The sequence below is a fragment of the Rattus norvegicus genome, chromosome 1 (genome assembly GCF_036323735.1).
Source record: "Rattus norvegicus strain BN/NHsdMcwi chromosome 1, GRCr8, whole genome shotgun sequence".
Classification (NCBI taxonomy): Eukaryota; Metazoa; Chordata; class Mammalia; order Rodentia; family Muridae; genus Rattus; species Rattus norvegicus.
The window spans coordinates 166770214-166791296 of NC_086019.1; the positions used below are offsets into that span (position 1 = coordinate 166770214).

The 21083-nt window shown below is 36.8% G+C and overlaps 2 protein-coding genes and 1 pseudogene across 2 annotated transcripts; 1 reads left to right on the forward strand and 2 right to left on the reverse strand.

Moving 5' to 3' along the window:
* Window positions 1-383: 383 nt before the first annotated feature.
* On the reverse strand, window positions 384-4977 carry Or51h1l1 (olfactory receptor family 51 subfamily H member 1 like 1). The gene is made up of 2 exons (XM_006229922.3): window positions 4943-4977; window positions 384-1305 (listed from the first exon to the last, which is right to left on the reverse strand). Exons 1-2 carry the CDS (start codon window positions 4975-4977, stop codon window positions 384-386), a joined length of 957 nt encoding a protein of 318 aa, XP_006229984.1.
* Window positions 4978-12091: 7114 nt separating this feature from the next.
* Or51t1 (olfactory receptor, family 51, subfamily T, member 1) lies at window positions 12092-13132 on the forward strand. Its single transcript, NM_001401084.1, has one exon. It carries the CDS (start codon window positions 12122-12124, stop codon window positions 13130-13132), a length of 1011 nt encoding a protein of 336 aa, NP_001388013.1. The 5' UTR covers window positions 12092-12121.
* On the reverse strand, window positions 17847-18735 carry Or51a6-ps1 (olfactory receptor family 51 subfamily A member 6, pseudogene 1; annotated as a pseudogene).

A 21083-nucleotide genomic window follows, 5' to 3' on the forward strand; every position in this document is an offset into this window, starting at 1 on the left:
GCTTAACAGGCACATCAAATATTACGTAACATTATGAGAATAAATTCTCAAAGAACAAATAGAAAGGATAAAGAAAATACTCATAAGGATTATTTTATCTGTAAACCCATAATACATTATTACTAATGCTCATGTCTAATTTGTAGACAAAAAGTACATCACCAAGTTAAATTTGATTTTTTTGATAGCAGATATCAAAATGTGTGCTTTCTAAAATTGAATACAAACATAACAAAATGATGTGGCTTATCTTTGCCCATACCCTTGCTCACTCGTACATTGCATTTAAATCAGATTTCAAAATTTGATTGTGTTATAACTGTTGAAAATGGAAATATAAATCACTCCAGTGTTGACTGAATTTTTCATGTGATTCCATTTGACTAGGCTCTGCTCTTTCTCCCCTGGAACATTCTCATGACTCGACCTCTTATCTGTTTGTTCTTTACACTGTACACAATAGGGTTTAGCACAGGGGGGAGGAGAAGGTTGATATTGGCCATAAGCATGTGCACAATTGGTGATAAATGTTTCCCAAATCTGTGGACCATGGTGGCACCAATGAAAGGAATATAAAAAAGAAGTACAGCACAGATGTGGGAGAGGCAGGTGTTGAGGGCTTTGAGTCTCTCAGCTCTGGAGGCAATGCCCAGCACTGTCTTCAGGATGAGTATGTAAGAGAAGAGAATGATGAGAGCATCAAGCCCTAATGTGAGGATCACAACAATGAGGCCATAGAGACTGTTGACACGGGTGCTGGCACAGGCTAGGCGCATCATATCTTGGTGAAGACAGTATGAATGAGATAAGACATTGGGATGACAGAAGGGCAGCCGCTTTATAAGAAAGGGCACAGGGAAGACCACACAGACTGCCCGGGCAAAGACAACTAGTCCAATCTTTCCAATAACACCATGAGTGAGGATGGAAGCATAATGCAGTGGGTCTCGGATAGCCACAAATCTGTCAAAGGCCATGGATAATAATACTCCAGAATCTACTAACCCAAACACATGGATGAAGAACATCTGTGCCACACATGCATCAAAGGGAATCTCAGGAGCATTGAACCAGAAGACGCTGAGCATAGAGGGCAAGGTAGACATGGAGAGACTAACATCAGTCAAAGCCAAGATGCAGAGGAAGTAGTACATAGGCTCATGGAGGCTCTGCTCTACCTTGACAACTGCTAGGATGCTGCCATTTCCCCGGAGGGTTAGTGTGTAGAGAAATCCCAGGGGAAAGGCCATCCATGAGTTCTTGTCTGACATCCCTGGGATGCCTGTCAGAGTGAAAACTGGGCGACTGGTATGTTATCCATTCAAGTTTACCATGGTGTGCTCTCCACTAAGTAAAATAACTCTTTCAATAGTTCACACTTGCAAATTGAAATAGTGCCTCATATGAGAGAAGTAAATGGCTTTATAATTGCAAAAATAAAACAACAGAGGAAGAATAAGTTAAAAACAAATTTCTGAACAACTTTTATATTACGTTGTCCTTATCTTTCCTCGGCAGTTCATACGTGGTGTTTTTTTTTTTTTGATTTATTTGTTGACCTGAAAAATGAAAATGACACTAAACATTCCATGTATACATTAGAGAACTTAAATCTCAATTCTTTTGACAATTCTCAAAGTTTAAAAAAAGAAACAAACATACAATTTATAGCCTAGAGAAGTGAGATAATAATAGAAAAGTTCCTAAACTCACTTCCACAGTGACATCCAATTTCACCTACCCACATTTACAAAACCAACACACATATTCATATGCGTACATGTATGAATATATATAGACATACCACCTATACATACATTTATTCATCTACCTCACATTGATTTAAAATGAACTATGTGGATAGTGACATTTCGTTGGAATATAACTAAGAGCATAGTGAAAAATGTACTAGCTCATATGCACCCACATGCAAAACCTAAAATAATATACCACCTGCACAACTTTATTTAATATTGTAATTTAGGAACTTTTCTTGAAACCCAACATGAACCTATTGCAAACACTTCTACAAATCACATGACTATTACAAGATTCTGTCTTTCTGAGACCCACGAAGCTGTGTGACATTTTCCTTTGAGGTTCTGTTACTGGTCATCTACAACCACTAGGATTTTCCTCAAATGAGTTATTTATTCTGCAGTTAATGTTGTTGTTTTTAGAAATGTGATATATTCTGTACAAGCAGAAATTCCATTAAAGTGTTTCCAGAATCCTAGGCAATTTTCACTTTTGAGGTAGCATGGTTCGAGCCTTGTGTACCTCCCTGTTACTTAATTACACCATTTATTCTCACCTTTGATACCTTGAATTCAACTAATTTACAAGTGTGTTATCTCAGTGTCTATGTAATGGAGATAGGAAATAAGTAGTTGATGTTTGTAATATTTCTTCTGGATTGACAGTTGAAAGCAATTACTGATAAAGCAAAATCTGGTATTTGGTCTGTATATTTATTTCTGATTTGGATTCAAATGGTCATATTATAATTAGTTCTATAATAAGAAGAAGTGGACTGTTATATAGTCATAAAATAATTTTGTTTTTCTGTCTTTGTGTTTCACATTATATGTTGATATAAAGTAACATGGATGATGACTTTATTATGTGATTTATTTCCCTAAACCAAGATTCTATCATTGTTAGAATTTCTATTTTCCATGTCTTTTTAAAAGAGTATCTCTGATAACAATAGAATAAAACAGAGATAAGTATGGAAATGTAGCTGTAAGAGCAACAGGCATTGCATGATAATCTCAAGTGGGTTAAAATTTAAAACTACCAGAATTTAATGCATTCTACTTATACCAAAGTTAGTTATTAAGAACTTCACAAATGTTATAAACTAGAACTGGAGGGATGGCTCAATAGTTAAGAGCACTGATAGCAGCTCTTCCAGAGGTTCTGAGTTCAATTCCCAGCAACCACATGATGGCTCACAAATGTTATAAACCTCATATTCATAAATTGGATGCAAAATATCTGAAACTATTGCAATTCAGTTGTAAACATTGTCCTGTGAATAGAGCCAAAAGATTAAGAAATTTATGAGTGATATGGCTAATGTAATAACTTTAAGGGAGAAATATGACACAATTGTGTAGATCTAGTTCATATAATAATGAGAAAAATAGACTCTCTACTTTTCTGTTTCATTTTGCAGTATAAATTTATTTCAATTAAAAGCATAATATTGACAATGTAATATATATATATATATATATATCACAAGACATGAGAGATTTCAAAATACAGAGAAAAAATAATGTCTTATATCAGGACTGTATCAGTTGAGAACAGAACCTATTATGTCACAAATGAACGCATATCAATTGTCTTTATTTTACTTTCTTTCCCCCCGCCCAGATCTTTTTGTTTCTCCTTTCTTTCTTCTTTGCTTCCTTCCTCCCTCCCTTCCTCCCTTCCTCCCTCCTTTCTTTTTTCCTTCCTTCCTCACTCACTCCCTCCCTCCCTCCCTTCCTTCCTTTCTTCCTTCCTTCCTTCCTTCCTACTTTCCTTCCACTCTTCCGTCTCTCCTTCTTCACTTCCTCCATCTTGCCATTGAACTCAAGGCATTGTGCTTTGTAAGAACATGTTATACTACTGACTCATACCTGAGCCTTACTGACAACTTTTAAAGGCCTGTTCTTTTTTGAAGGGAATCATAGGATGAATGGATCGGGGGGAAAGGGGAGGTGGTGGCAGGAGGATAAGGAAGAGTGGACGGGGAAAAACTGGCTAGGATGTAATATATTAAAGAAGAATAAAAGAAAAAAATGTCCCTATTTCATATAGTTTTACATCTGGGTTGGCATATTGGAGGCAAATAAAAATTTTAATAATACTACAATCGTAATGCAACATACACATGATTTTTTTAAGAATAACTTGAAACTTTTATATAAAATATCTATAAAAATCCAGATGGCTACAGTTAATGGTTAATGAAAAAACAAAATCAAAAACAGAAGTAAGAAAGCAAGAAAATACTGAGGACATCTTAATTAGGTTATTGATGGACTAGATGTACAGCACTCATAATCTTTGGTTTTAGAAACATATAATTAGTATTCTGAATTAGTGCTTGTGAATGACATCTGCATTAGCATCACCAGGATAGCACTTAAAGCAGAGAAGCTCACTCTCCCCTGACAGGTCAAATCAATCTAACCACTGAGGGACAGTGCCCACACATCTGGTCAATCTTTTTCTTTTGGTAATAAGTTGTGGTTTGCTTGATATTGAAGGAGCTAGAGACAGGAAGAAACACCACTGAATATAGATTTCTCTGCGTGAAAGTTTTGGTTATACAGAAAATAGATGACTGAAGAAAGTAGAAGAAAATAGAACCCAGGAAGATAATAGGGAACCTGGTCACACATTTCTGTCTATGGTAACACCTCCTATTAACCTCATAAAAGAGAATATGTCTGTTCTACCTATTATTGTTGTTTCTGTGATAATTTTTATGTTGCAATATAAGAGTAGTGAGAGAGTAGGAAGTTCAGAACATACAAGCTCTATAAAAATGTAGAGCTAGGGCCAAATTAAAAGATTGCAAAAGTCTATTAAAAACTAAGAGAAGTTCAGATGCCAGCCAAAATTAAAGTCTGTTACACCTGTCACTTTGGGGGCCACATTGGATATTCTACTTCACATATAGTCCGTAATTGCCTTTGATATTTTCATCTTGGAAAAAGTAATACTTGCAAGTTTTTTTCACAGATTTCTCATTAAGTTCCTGCAATTTTCAGTTTGTGTATCATATTTCAAACCCATCATCTCAATATTTCTGCTCTTTGATTTTCAGTCCTTTAGGTCATCTGACTCCTTTCGCTGTTCCCTGCTCTGGTCTGTTCTTTCCATCTCAGCTGTCAACCATCTCTGCTCAATGTGCATGCTCTACCTGGTTCTAGCACCTTACCTGGCTCTTACCAGGAGAGGAGGTTCTCTGTCCATTCATTGTCCAGCTAAGTATGTGTGCACAAAGCTCATGGACCAGTTTATCTATAAGGAACTCATAGCACAAGTGACACTGCCACTAGATACCCTTGGGACAGTAAACGAGGTATGGAAATTAGACGTCCCCAGGAGGCTCCACACACTATCATGAAGCAAGTTGCAATAATATATTAATATCTCTTTTAAAGTTTTTCTTTCTTTAAAACAGTTTTCAAAATCTGCTTAATATGTATTCATTGGCACAATAGTGGAGCTTAATATGATATTTCAATAATGTCATAGCATTAGCTGATCAGATGAGGGTTTTAAACAATATCCTCATAAATGACTCAAAATCTTTAAGCACCTTTCTTCTAGATTTTCATAAAACAGATGATATATTTTTTTAAGTTATAACCATTCCATTGTGTCATGGAACACTAAAATGTAGTTTTCCACCACCTTGCCTTGTCTAGCTTGTCGTTATAACTACTGTCCATTTAAATGAGCATTTCTATATTATAAACACACTGCATTCAGTGTTCAATATGGCTGTAAGTTTGCTTGTATGTCTTCATTTATCTGTTTCCATATACATGATAAAGTGGTATGTAAAGAGTCAATAAACAAGAGACAATATATTCAAAAGGAAACTGCATGTGCAAAGATGGCACATGTATTATGCTAGAGGAATATCCATTTCCAGACTTGAATCTCAATTTCAACCTTATGTCCAATGATGCTCTGTTATCTCCATTTCATTATGCTGGAATCTTGCAATGAACTAAGATATCTAACAGTGTACAGTGTGTGTTCGTTTTTTACTATCCTATATACTACACACTAACCAAGGCCTTTTCCATCTCAGTGTACTTTAAATGCTTAGTGTAGCTCAGTATCTATGGGATGAACTTGTCTCATCTGTTAAAATTTAATTTAATAACCAATGATAACTGTACATCTCCCCCTTTTGAAAATAGCCTCTTTTCCTCACAAAATATGTCCTCATTACAGTTCTTCCTGTACCCCTCCCAGTGCCTCTCTCACTTTAATCCAGATCCATCCCATTTTGTTTCTTATTAGGAAACAAATAGGCTCCTAAGAAATAATTATAATAAAATATAATGTAATGTGGTACAACCAAAACTAATACATTGGAATAGGATAAGGCAAATAAAAGAAAAAGAATTCAAGAATAAGCATAAGAAACAGTTACAAATGCAGAGACATATTCATTCCCCATACTCAAGGATCCCATAAAACATTAAATTGGAAGCCATAGTATGTATGAAAAGAACTGGTAGTCTAGAAGAGTAAAATATATAATATAATGAAAACAATGATGAAAAATAAGATAAAGTTTAAAACTGCAACATATCACTATGAAACAAGGAATCATCAGTGTTGCTGTTGGACATCTAGTTCTGGGCTTGAAGCTCACACTTGAAAGTAGTTTGTTTCCCCAGTGAGACCCCCTGGAAAATCTAAACTTTCATTTGTAAGTTGTTATCAGCTGGAGAAAGCTTCTGGGTTATGGGTGGGCACATGTGTCCTTTCAGCTCCAGTACCTTATCTATTGCAGACCCATGTAGGCTCTGTGTATGTCGCCTCTGTCTCAGTGAATTCACACGTGTATTGATCCCGTTGAATCAGAGGGTCTTGTTTAGTTAGTATTGTCCATTCCCTCTGACTCTTTCTGCGTCCTCTTCTGCAAGCTTCTTTGAGTCCTGAGGGGAGGGATTCGATGGAGATACCCTCTTTTAGGGTTGAGTGTTCCAAAGTGTCTCATTCTCTGAATTCTCTGCTTGGCTGTGGGTATTTATATTTGTTCCCATCTGATGCAGGAAGACGCTTCTGTGATGACAGCTGAGCTAGGAACTAATCTATGAGTGCAGCAGAATGTTATCAGGGGTTGATATATTGGTATTTGTTTTACTGGTGTTGTTATCTTTTGTTTTTAAGACAGTGAAATTTGGTTTTATACTAGGTCCCTGAGCTATCTAGCCTCAGGTTTTTGGTCACCAGAGTGGTGCTAGGTATAGGTTTTAGGAATGAGCCTTAAAACCAATCAATATTGATTAGGTACTGTCACAAGTTTTGTGCCACATTGTGGTAGCCTATCTTGCAGTCAGGACAGAATTGTATATTGAAGGCTTTGTGCTTGCTTGGTATTTATGTTTCTTCTTTGATAGTGTGTGGAATACCTTCCTATTCAAATCTACTAACACATAAGGATGAAGTTTCCAAGTAGGCACTGGCTCAACTTCTCCATATTCAATGAGCTGTGTATGTTTTAGCTTCAGCAATGGGACCCTGCCTTCAGTTTGTGAAGAACAAAGTGCAGACTTGGCACCAGCCTGGATGGATTGATTGGAGGTTCCCATAGGACCCTTTCATCCAACAACTAAGTTAGATGCAAATATATATATATATACACATATTCTCCATATATATGTATATTATCCATATATGTGTATCTCTATCTCTATCTCTATCTAAATCTCTATCTCTATCTCTATCTATATCTATATCTATCTCCAATTCTCCAATGCTTCTACTGCATTAGGTTTCATACTAACCTCAAATAAACCATAATTGTAGATGTCACTCTCAATATTCCTTCTCATGGCTCTCTTCAGTCTCCTCCCCACTTGATTCCATCCCAGCCCCATCCATCTATAATTATCTTTCCCTTTCCTAGGGAGATGTACCTGTTCCCCTAGTCCTTACTGTATAAATAACCTCTGTGTTTTTATGAATTATAGCTTTTTTTATCGTTGACTTAACAACTAATACTCAAATAAAAGTAAATTTATACCATATTTGTCTCTGGGTTTGGGTTACCTCACTGACCATGTTTTTTTTTTCCTAGTTCCATACATTTACCTGAGGATTTCTTTATCCATTTGTTTGTTGAGGGACTTCTATTTCTTTTTAGTTTCAGGCTATTATGAACAGTACTGCCATGAACATGGTGGAACAGGTATCTCTGTGGTATGGTGAAACACTGGTGTGTGCCCAAGAGGCCTATGGATGCGTCTTGAGGTAGACTGAGTTCCATCTTCCTGAGGAATTGCCACACTGATTTACATAGTGACTGTACAAGTGTGTACTCACACCAGCAACAGATAAACGTACCACTTACACTACCTCCTTGTCAATATTAGCTCTCAATTGTTTTATTGGTTTTAGACATTCTCACAGATATGTGATAAAATCTCAAAGTAGTTTGATTTTTATTGCCCTTATGACTAAGGGCGTTGAACCTCATTTCAAGTGTGTCTCAGTCATCTGTGATTTCTCCTTTGAGAATTCTGTTTAGACCTATGCCATACTTTTTAGATTGGGTTCCTTTTTTGATATTTAGGGTTTTTTTAGTTTTTTACATATTTTAGATATTAGCTCTCTATTGAATGTTGGTAAAACGTATTTTCCTATTCCGTAGGTTTCCACTTTGACAAAAATATGATGTCCTTTGCCTTGTGGAATCTTTTCAGTTTTACGAGGTCACATTTACTAATTGTTGATCTAATGCCGTGCTATAGGTGTTCTGTTCAGGAAGGTTTCTTCCATGCCGGTGAGTTCAAGACTATCCCTAATTTCTCTTCTTCATTTTTATTGATTTCTTTGTATTTTATTGTATTTATTGCTACTATTTTATTAAAGCCTATTTTTTTAAAAAGTATTTTCTTTCCTTTAAGAACTCAGGTAACATTTATTTATAAGTCTTATTTGAAACCTTACTATCCTTAGGAAATGTATTTGCATATAAATAGGAACTTTTCTTAATTTGTAATATATGAAATTATTCATCTCTATATACTGTGATAAACCATTTTATTGTGTAGTTGTCATGCAAAGATTATAAAAATATGGCTAGGAAAACTTTTGAAAAGAGGCAAAATCCAGGGAAAATTCACTATTATAAAGATTATTGTTTTAGTACCAGCTACAGCAAGATGGATTCTAGTCAAAAGGGGTAGGAATCAGGTTTATAGGATGGTTAATTGAGAATAAAACATTGAAACCATATTTACCAATGATGTGGATAAAACAGTTTACTGAAAAGTGTGTTGTAGCAGATTGAGTGAATTCCAGAACTTTGAGATAAGCATTCATTTAAATTCCAGGCCTATAATGTCTTAGCTTTTAGATAAAGTTACTCAAAATCTCCTTCTGCTGTTATTTCCCTCAGCTGTGTAAAAATTGGAGACTACCTGTTTTTGTTTTTGTTTTTGTTTTTGTTCTTTTTTTTCGGAGCTGGGGACCGAACCCAGGGCCTTGTGCTTCCTAGGCAAGTGCTCTACCACTGAGCTAAATCCCCAACCCCTGGAGACTACCTCTTAACTCACTAGGTTGATTATGGTTGTATAAAAATATATTTTGAAAGTATAGCATAGGTTTTGTACTTAACATATATTAGATTGTTTATACTTAGGAACTGTAGCAAGCAGGTGTGACTCAAGTAGTATGTGCTCTCAGAAAGGGTTCTTGCATAACAGAGGCTTATGTTTAGTAATAGAACTGTCAGACAAAAGGTATATTAGCATCATAGTAGAGAGGGATTAGCTTTTTATCATGTCCTAATTAATTTCTGACATTTAAGGGAGCTTATTTGGCTGAGAATCTGTTGCCCAGGGCTAGGTGAAGAGAAATGGCTGTAGTTATCTGACACAGGCAGGCTGTTTTTGTAGACACCAATTACAGACAGCCTCCAGGCCAGGCCTTTGCTCCCAGCTTTGATAGATGGGGCTTGTCTGAGCCTTAAAGCATTGTGTTCAGTTGAGTCTGAGCTGCTTTGGGGGAACATTTGATATTGATCTCATCATTCTTGTTTTATCTAGTGTACTTCAATAATTAAGATTACTATTGCCTGATGACTCTATGAGACTCTCTATATAGTCCCCTTCTTAGGAACTGCTTAAATCTCGGCTATGTGAAGAGGCTCAAGAGATGTGGCCAGGTAAGTGGAGTGCGTATAAGGGAGGGGATTGGAGGGTGAAAAATTAAAGAGTGAGAGATAGAAGGAGAACAATGGAAGGAAGCTAAAGAAAATCTCAGAAGATGATGAATCTGGTTGAAAAAAGAAGAGAGAGGTTTTTAGAATCATAGTTACTGCAACAAAGAAACAGAGGACAAATAGAAAAATAAGAAAGAGAAAATAAACTTAACATCAGAACTTTCTTTTTATGGCCATTATTATGTTATAATCAATATTATTAAGTCTTCTATTGTTCCAGATCTTGTATCACTAGCTAGTACTGAGAGATGTAAGACACACAAGCCATGCGTATCAAGAAATTAACACTCCAGGTTGGTAAGATGTCACCTGTTTATACTATTCTCAATGTTTCTTCTGGAGACCCTTGGTCCTAGGAAATCTTGATGCCCCAGCAGAGGTGGTAGGGGGAGCACTGTCATAGAAGCAGGGAGAAGGGGGTGGGACAGGGGATTTTTGGAGGAGAAACTAGGAAGGGGGATAACATTTGAAATGTAAATAAATAAAATAACCAATTAAAAATTAAAATAAAATATCTAAACCAATACCCAAACATTGTGGCCCCAAAATTTATCAGCAGAGGAGAATTTTCAATTTAGTATGCTCTGGAGTTGTCAAAGTATGCTGTAGATTGTGGGGAAAATGCAACAGAGTATTAATAATTGGGGAAAAAACAGTGTCTGGGAACTACAGAGGTTGGGCTTTGTCAATGTTGATGCTGGAGGCAGTGTTGTAGTCCTTTAAGTTACTAAAGTATAGGATAGAGTGGGTTTTTATCTGAGTCATTGTTTCTTGCCTCTTATATGGGCCAATGTTACTTCCAGCTTGGTTGGTCAGATAAGGACTTGTGTGGTAATTAAAAAGCACTAATCTATTTTATTCTGGTTTCTGGGACATGTAGGGAAAATGAGAATTCTTCTAATTCTACTAGAACAATGTTCAGAAATCTTGACAGGGCTCTTCAAAACAGTATACTCGCAGTATGTAGGTTCAAGTCACATGATGGATCTCAAAAGGAAGGGGTGTCAACAACAGAGCAAAAGTGTAATTAGGAGGAAAGAACAGGAGCTAGCTGGTTCAGTAGAGCTGGAAGCTGCACAGAGAAACAAACAGAGCAGTGAGGGCAGCTTACAAATATGTGTGGTGGGAAAAGGAAGGCTTATTGGAATTATTTCAATCTAGGAAATAAAATAAAGAACCTATAATACTAATACTAGACTATGAGGAGAGGGTGGCCCATGTTTCAGATACAAGGAGACATCTGCACAGCAACTTCTTAAAGCATATACTAACAGGGTCATCCTGTGGTGTGTATTCTAAGTGGCAGTATGGTTCCAATGTACTTCTCTAGTACTCTGGAACAGATCAGCTTAGTGGCTCACTGCAAAGTCCTACTGGGTTACAACATAACTCTTCTTATTTCATAGTCTACATTTGTGTGATATATGTTTATAAGATATTATGTCAAGTCTAATCTGGAAAATAAGATGTGAATGAACCTAGGGAGACTAGGAGAAATAATTTATAAAGTAGAAAGGCTCATTTCATTTTATGGCTTTAGTCCACGGTACTTGACTTGGTTGCTTAAGGCTGTGGTAAGACAGTGCACCATGGTAGAAGGCCAAAGCAAAGAAAAATTTCTCATTTAATGGCAACCAGAAGACAGAGAGAAAGGGGAAGAGTCAGGAATCAAAATGCATACTTCTATGGCACACCTTCAGTGACTAACTTCTTTTAAGTTTTTTCTAAATATCTTTATATCTTATTGAGCTAAATAAATTAATACAGCCATGATTTAGAGATTTTTATGATTTAATCAACTTTAAAAGCTCAACTATAAACAGTGCTATACTTGGAACCAAGAGCTCAACATATGAGTTTTGAAGATATTTGGAGAGTAAAATGCAAGCGCTAGTAGCTATATCTAAAAAGAGCAGAGGCAAGAAAGTAGAACCAGGAGCTAGAAAAAATGTTTAAAGTGCTGTAGAAATTATGTCAGAGGTTTTAATCTCTTCGTAGTATAGAGATTGAGGAGCTCCAAAAACAGGAGATACAGTTGTGTAATTTGAGAAAGATGTACAAAAACACTGGGGTTTACAAGAAGGATCTGATGACAAATACTATTACTCCCATTTTTTTTTCAGAGTGTGTCTTCAACTTGCCATGCTGATTTTCAATAATACCACGTCCACCGCCTCGTCCAGTTTCCTCCTCACAGCCTTCCCTGGTCTGGAACTTGCTCATGTCTGGATCTCCATTCCTGTTTGTGGTCTCTACACCATTGCACTCTTGGGAAACAGTATTATTTTGTTTGTCATTATCATCGAACGTAGTCTCCACAAGCCCATGTACTATTTTCTCTCCATGCTGTCTGTTGTTGATCTAGGTCTGACCATCACAACCCTTCCCACAGTCCTTGGTGTCCTTTGGTTTCATGCCCGGGAGATCAGCATTAAAGTGTGCCTCATTCAAATGTTCTTTGTGCATAGCTTCTCATTCCTGGAGTCTTCAGTGTTGGTGGCCATGGCTTTTGACCGCTACTTAGCCATCTGCAGCCCTCTCAAGTATGCTACTTTCCTCACAGACATGATGAGTTTTGTGATTGGATTGATCATATGTATAAGACAGGTGGTTTTCATTTTCCCCTCAATTATGGCTGTGAAGAGTGTGTCCTTCCAAGGAGGCCAAGAGCTTTCACATCCATTTTGCTTCCATCCAGATATAATCAAATTCTCATACACCAACCCCTGGATCAGCAGTTTCTGGGGAATGTTTCTTCAGCTCTACCTGAATGGTACTGACTTATTGTTCATTCTTTTCTCCTATGTCCTGATCCTTCGCACTGTTCTGAACATCGTGGCCCCTCAAAAACAACAGAAAGCTCTTAGTACATGTGTCTGTCACATCTGTGCTGTGACCATTTTCTATGTACCAATGATCACCCTGTCTTTGGCACACCGTCTCTTCAGTTCTACGCCCAGGGTGATCTGTAGTATTTTGGCCAATATGTATCTGCTCTTGCCACCAGTGCTGAATCCTATCATTTACAGCTTGAAGACCAAGGTTATTCGCCAAGCCATATTCCGCCTGTTCCGATTCAAGGGCTCAAGGGGCTACAGTATGAGGAGCCTCAGAGGAAGGTGGGATAGAAGGAGACAGTTTTCTAGTACATGAGTTATGACTAAAGAAGATTATTGGCTAGTTATCCCCAGGCATGATGGCTAATAAGGAAATTCCAACTTGATTATGGGAGAGAGAAGAACCACGTGTCTTTGAGTTTATGAAAGCTGTAAAAACACGTTTTAAAGCCAATTAGTGAGCAAATATGTAAAACTATATTTAAATAATTTACATGGACTTTCATGTGCGAAATGACGCTTTCATGGCTAGTAAGATGGCTCCCTCCGTAGATGCCCCTGCTGTTAAGTCTGAGGACCTGGGTTTTATCTCCTGGATCCACCCCAGGGAAGAGAGTACTGACACCAATGAATTGCTCTTTGCCCTGGTCCTATACCATGGCACACCACAAACACACATCACAAACCCTCAAAATCTTTCTAGTGGAACTCCTATCTCGCTATAAAACAGGAAATTTAGAACAGAAACAAATGGCATTATTTACATTTTTGTATTTGACTAAATAAATTCTTCTTTTTCCACACTGAGGTTCATATTCCCCAGGGAATGATTTTTTTTTTACCCATGCTGGTGAAAGGAAAAGTTACTTGTGTGTACACAAGACACAGTCATAGAAATGTGTAATTAAAAAGTCTAGAAAATTCTTACACGCTTGTTTCTCTTCGAATCAGAGTCCTGTTTCCTTGCACAAGGACTCTCAAATTTTTTTGTTAATCCTTTACTTTCTTAAGAAAGATGTTGCCTTTATATTTAAACCGCTTTCATATTTCCTTTTAGTACACTATATAACATTACATTTTACCATCTGTTGTTGTTGCATGACCTAGGATGCTAGGATAGGTCCTTATTCTTAGTCCCCAGCTCCTCCTTAGTGCAGACTCTGCCTCTGTACTGTAGCCCTTGTTCAAAAGTGTTTGCTGCCTTCTTACAAGCTAGTTACCTCTGTCTGCCCTTTAGTGCACTAGACACAGCAGCATTGGACAGGGACTTCAGTGTTCTTTAATGAGGAATTCTATGCTGTGTACAATCAGTCATTTTGATGCAATTCTAACATTAAGAGACCACCTTAATTAAAGATATTTGTTTTGTAGTGAAATGCCTGGGGTATGGTACCAGTTGATGGTAGAGTAGAGCTTTCTAAAAATCTTTTTACACTCATGGAATTATAAAACTTTTTTCCCACCTGGAGTAATCCATGACTGAACATAGAAAGGCAACAGATTTTCTGATCTGAGCCATGGGCTTCTTTACAAAGTAGCTAATGCCAGTCTTAAACTTTCCTATGTGTCTCAGTTTTCTGGGGAACGCCACCGTTCTGCAGAAACACTGCTCGCTTGGTGATTCTGCTTTGCTTAGCTCACTATATTTTTTTCAGTTAATAATTACCAAGGGATAGTGACACTACTTTAATCGAAGTTATTTGTATTGGGTTCCCTTTCGGTGAAACATTCAAGTGCTTTGGATATTTCACACAGTTTATGTTCCATTGGAATAATCAATTTGTTACTCATTTACGTGTGCTTAAAGAATATACATTCAGCCAGAAAACTTAATCATTAATTTAATGTTTCTTCCAAATCAGACTGTGAGATGTTTAATAGTGGGCCTAACATTTTTAGGCAACCCATAACTTTTTCTTTCTTTTTCTTTTTTTTTGGGGGGGGGGGGCTGGGGACCGAACCTATGACCTCGCGCTTGCTAGGCAAGCACTCTACCACTGAGCTAAATCCCCAACCCCATAACTTTTAGCTTAGTCAATATCACTTAGTTAATACAGTGTGACATGTATTAAATCATAATTAATCTTACTAGTTATTACTTTTAATAGTTCAGTAGCTTCTTACATAAACTCTTACAAGCAAATATTTGATAACACCAACCATTATCTTCATAGATTCTAAGAAATTGAAGTCCTAATTTTAGAAGGAACCAAAAATTTCAAGGTCTTGTAGTGTTGTACACTTTGGATTTACAGTTTCTGATCTCAGATTCAATGTCTAGATGCTTTAGAAATCTCGGTCTTTGAAAAGGTTTTTAAATTTTTTTCTAAGCTTTAACTTATGACTGTGGAACAGGCATAAGCAATGAACTTATCTTTCACATGCTCACACCAAGCCTCTTGGTATTAACGGAATCAGAGTGCAGTGCCTGGATCTGGTAACCATAGACTATAATCATCCACCAATTATAGTACCTTAAAAGTTATTTTTGAGTAAAAAACACCATTTTATTTTGCACAAAACTTCTACTTATTAGAGTTGTTCACAGTCAAAGTTATCTCTGTAATCAACAATTTTGTTTATTTCTATGTGACAAAAATATCAGAGCTACACTTATAATACTAAGCTGATTGAATTTGTCTTTTCACTGTTATCTGATTAGTCAATCTATCTCTATCATGTGATATTTATAAGCATGTTGTCTTCAATAATGTATTCAAGCTGTTTTGCTTGTCCTCTTCACCGATTTACTAAGAAAACACAAAGGTTTAAAGCTTCTTATTAAATGCCAGTATCACACTCAGCTTAAACTCAGTTTCCATTTGTTTTTATTGTTTATTCATTCATATACTTTTGTATCTTCAGTTTTAGAATTACTTGGGTAAATTCTAAAGGAATTGGTATTATAAGTTTGATGGGAAATGCATGGACTCTATAAAAGGCTCAGGGGAAAGACTTGCTTTAGCCTATTTACCCTTCTGGTGGAGAAATAGCCTAACTGATGGGGATTTAAATTTCTGAACACAGATTAAAAATTAGGAGAGATATAAACATTTTCTTATTTCTTTCATGACAATGTGTTTGCATTATGGTATAAAAGAACATGTGGTATTTTAGGTGCACATTTGTTGAGTCTAAGGTGAGAATGGAGTAGTGGCTTGGGGAGCACCCTCATAGAGCCAAAGGGGAGGGAGATGGAATGGGGGTTTGCAGAGGGAAACTGGGGAGAGGGACGACATTTGAAATGTAAATAAACAAAATAACCAATAAAAAGTAAAGAAGAGAATAAAAGTTTAAGCTACCACCTTTCATTTGTAACAATAGGGCTTTTTTAAAATGAGTGTGACGGTTCAGGTGTGTTATCCCAAATTAGGATGTAGAATTGGAGACTCAGAAATTAGAATGTAGCCATCTGGGCTACACAGTGAAATCAAGGCCACATGAGCCATTCCGAAACTGTGCCTGAGAAAATCTAAATATGAGAAGGGCGGTCAGTGATAAATGTTCATCTCATATCCAAAAGGCCCTCAGTTTGATCCCTACCACAGTTTTGAAGAATTCGATAATCTCTGCATGTGTCTCTTTTTATTCCATCTGACTAAAATGTTCCCCAATCATTGAAGCTCCAGTAGTAAATATGACTTACCTAATTATTCAATTGAAGCAGAATTCAAATTAGAAAGATGAAGTTAAGTGTTGTGACATAATGAAAGAATGCTTGGGAGCAACTAGAAAGAACTGAGTGCGCTAACCTAGGAAGAGGCACACAAGGTCCATGTAGGCCCACAGGCGCCAGTCATTGTCACTGAGCAGGGTAACCTAGGAAGAGGCACACATGCTCCAACTAAGCCAGGAGTGCCAGTCATGGGCAGGTAGCCAACAGTAACTTCCTGAGTAAACTTACAAGGGGCATAAAACCAGGCACACTTAATCATTTAAGAATAACTTTATCAGGATGGTTCTTTGGAACAAAAATTATTTGCAAGTACAACCTAAGTAAAGAAACATTGATGGTTATTGACAATTATTTTCTTTCAATTCATGTACAAAAATTTAAGCTTTGAATTAAATAGTTTTTAACTTTTTTAGCAGTGAATGTTCACAAATAAAAGCAGAACAGGAAACAAGAAAATTATTTGAGAGACCCAGTCATCTTTTGTTAGCTGCTTATCTTGTTAGAACATGGAAAAAGACTTTCAGACACACACACACGTGCACACACACACACACACACCACACACACACACAGAGAGAGAGGAATTTCTGCTGCTAATGTACAAATATCTTCAGTTACTTAAAAACTACCTCAGGTTCATTGGGTTAATTTTAAAGTATTTTCAAAAATCCTACAAAATCCCTTATTTTATAATAAATATTTTAAACCAGGCAATAAAAATTCCAGTTATTTAGAAATGCCATATATTTGTTTGCAACTTCTCTAATTCTTACTAATAATGAAGTCTTCTTCCCCTTTATCCTTATTTTGGCCATTATTGCTAGCAGTTCAGAAATAATGTAGAGAAAGATTTTTTTATTCTTAAAGAATAATATATTGTAGAGAAGGACAATCTAAAATAAAACCTCTAATTGAATTAAATTGGAATAATAGTACTCTATAATTCTCAAGTACTCTGATATTATTTTTAAGAAGACAGTAACTACTTCGTTCTGTAAAGAGCAAAGTCAAAATATTATAAAAAATGTGTGAACTCAGTTTCAATTATATAATTCTTCTCCATTCATCTGTCAATTCCTATGAGAATTTTCTGTTCATATAATATCCAGATTAGTAGTTGTATTAATGATAAAAAAATGGTTAAGATAGATAATTGTGAGTTTGTATCCAGACCACCTTGGGTGGTCACCGTGCGATCACCTGATGTTGGTATTTAAAAAGATTTGTCTTGCTTAGAACTTCTCTGAGAAAATGGTATTGATGAATTCTTGAAAATCCTTTGCTTAGAAAGAAATTATCTTCTCAGTGATTTTGACTAATCTGACCCAGATTCCTGCCCCTCTCAGCTGTATTTTTATTTTAGACCTAACTTTCCTAGAACCTTTTCACGAATTTGCCGTGTCTTTACACAGTATACAATGGGGTTCATCAGAGGTGGCACTAGCAAGAATGTCAGCAATAAGGATCATGGCCATGGGTGACTTGTGCTTGCCAAAGTGGTGCATGGAGGCTAAAGCAATGATGGGTACATAGAAGATGAGCACAGCACAGATGTGGGAGACACAGGTATTGAGGGCCTTGAGGTGCTCTTTGTGGGATCCGATGCCCATCACAGTCTTCAGGATGAACACATAGGAGACAGCAATGAACATACTGTCTGACCTCATACAGAGTGCAACAAAGAAACCATAGAAAAATTTGACAGTGTTATCAGAGCAGGCCAGCTTCATGACATCGTGATGGACACAATAGGAGTGAGAAAGGAGGCTTTTCCGGCAGTATGCCAGTCTCTTCAGAATGAAAGGGAATGGGAGCACTAGGAGCATGCTTTTAATGAGAAACACCTGTCCCATTTTGGCAACTCTTGCACTGGTGAGGATAGAGCTGTATCTAAGGGAGATGCGTATGGCCAAAAAGTGGTCAAAAGACATGATCAGGAGCACTGAGGACTCCATGTCTGTGAAGCCGTGGATAAAGAATTCTTGAGCAAAGCAGGCATTTGGAGAGATTCTCTTGAAAACAAAGATCTGGAGCATGGTGGGGAGGGAAGAGAGGGACAGGCCCAAGTCAGAGATGGCCAGCATAGAAAGGAAATAGTACATGGGAGCATGGAGTGAGGGTTCAGTCCTGATCACAAAGAGGATGGTACAGTTGCCCAAGATGGCCACCAGGTACATGAGGCAGATGGGAATGGAGATCCACATGTGAGCATACTCCAGGCCTGGGATTCCAATCAGGAAGAAGGTGGTGATCTCAATTTCTGAAGAAATTGAGAATGGACATTATAGAAGACTTCACAAGCATTTACTTAGACAGCTGAGGTGACAGTTGCAACATGAACTCCTCTTGCTTATCTTCCTTCTTTTTTTTTTTTTACCATAGATGCCCAAGAGACAGAGAAGATGCAGTTAAAGCCAAAAGAAGAACACATTTATTTTAGGTAAACTCTGAGATAGTTGGTTCCTGTTATTTGGCAATAAGAATATAATCACTGCCTCAAGTAATCTTATGTCTCCATTCCTCGTTCAGGGGGAAATATATAAAGAAAAATAACTTGCTGATTTATTTCCTTTGCCATATCAACCTTTGTTCTTATCATTTGAAAACTCACCGAGTCATGCAGAACTCTAGGATAACTTAATTTCTTCTGCTTGGGACATAGAGGTCCTTGAGGGAGGGAGGGAAAAGGAAAGGAAGGAGAGGCTGAGAAAGATAGATGATAGAAGGTAGATAGATGATAGATGATGGACAAGATAGGGAAGGCACTATTAACCTTCAATTACAATGAAAATCTTTCTTTGTTGTAGAATAGCATATGTAAGAAAACAATGTCACATATGATATATGTTTCTTAGGGTAGGATAAGTTATCTTAATATGCTGAGGTATTAAGCCCACAGAAAGAAAGTAGCTTACCGAGTACCAATCTAGAGGAAAAGTACTGAGGATGGGTGGAATCAGTACTCAGATAATTTTCTGGCACCATAAGACAAGTAGACTATCAACTATGGAATAGTTTCAAAGGCAACTGAATTAGCAGCATGTTTCTGAGACTAATTTCATCAAGGAAAATGAATCTCTAAAATATATAGAACAACACTTGCTTTTTGGTTTAAAGAATGTGAGGGCTTCTTTGAGTCACTCTTAGGACAATTGAGAGCAGATCAAAAGATTTTGTATTGTGTTTTTTTTTTTGGTAACTTTTGGTTGAAAGTTGATTTTATATGATATTAGAATGGCTACTCCAGCTTGTTTCTTTGGACCATTTGCTTGGAAATTTTTTTCTCTGCCTTTTACTCTGAGGTAGTATCTGTCTTTGTTACTGAAGTATGTTTCCTGTATGCAGCAAAATACTGAGTCCTGTTTACATATCCAGTCAGTTAGTCTGTCTTTTTATTGGGGAATTGAGTCCATTGATGTTAAGAGATATTAAGGAAAAATAATTTTTGCTTTCTGTAAATTTTGTTGTTAAAGTTGGAATTATGTTTGTCTGGCTATCTTCTTTTGGGCTTGTTGAAAGATTGCTTTCTTGCTCTCTCTAAGGTGTAGTTTCCTTCCTTGTGTTGGAGTTTTCCATCTATTATCATTTGTAGGGCTGGATTTGTATGAAGATATTGTATAAATTTGATTTTGTCATGGAATATCTTGGTTTCTCCATCTATGTTAATTGAGAGTTTTGCTGGGTATGGTAGCCTGGGTTGGCACTTGTGTTCTCTTAGGGTCTGTATGACATCTGTCCAGGATCTTCTGGTTTTCGTAGTCTCTGGTGAGAAGTCTGTTGTAATTCTGATAGGTTTTGTGCATTTTGTGTTTTGGTTATTATGTGATGGAAGGAGTTTGTTTTCTTGTCAAGTCTATTTGGATTTCTGTAAGTTTCCTGTATGTTCATGGGCATCTCTTTCTTTTAGTTAGGAAAGTTTTCTTCTATAGTTTTGTATTGTTCCTTTTCCATAATTAGTCAATGAAATTGTGTTCTAGGGTACCTGAGCTGCCCTCTCAAGGGAATGAAGCAGAGGACATGCCATGATCTAGATACTAGCCACTCCTCCTCTAAAATGCTTCTTTCAGGACAGCGTAACTAGCTTCTCTGTTATTACAATTAGAGGAGCTATGGAGTGGCCCTGCTCATGGAAGACTTCTTAGTTACTCCAAGCAGGGACCATGTACTCCAATGGCCAACTCACCCTGTAACTATATTACAGAATCTTAATGGGCATCTGACTGCTGTGTATGTGTCTCCTTTCCATAGTAGCCAATAAAGTTGCTTATAGAATAGTTGCCATCAAAGTGATTGTGACATTTACCTGACCCAGCACAGTTTCTGGCAAATACATATCCATTATTCTGAATAGTATGCATCCCAACTTATTGAATAGAATACATCCTATCTCCTATCTCATAGAATAACTAAGTGGTATTGATTTTCATTGCTTGAAAATTATGTTTTAGCTTCTTATGAGGTAAGATTAATGTCATTTCCTCAGGTTTAGCATTAGGCTACAATTACTATCTATAAAATATTAAAATAAGCCATTTCATATATCTATATACATACAAACTATATAGCAATAAACATAAAAATACTATTCTAA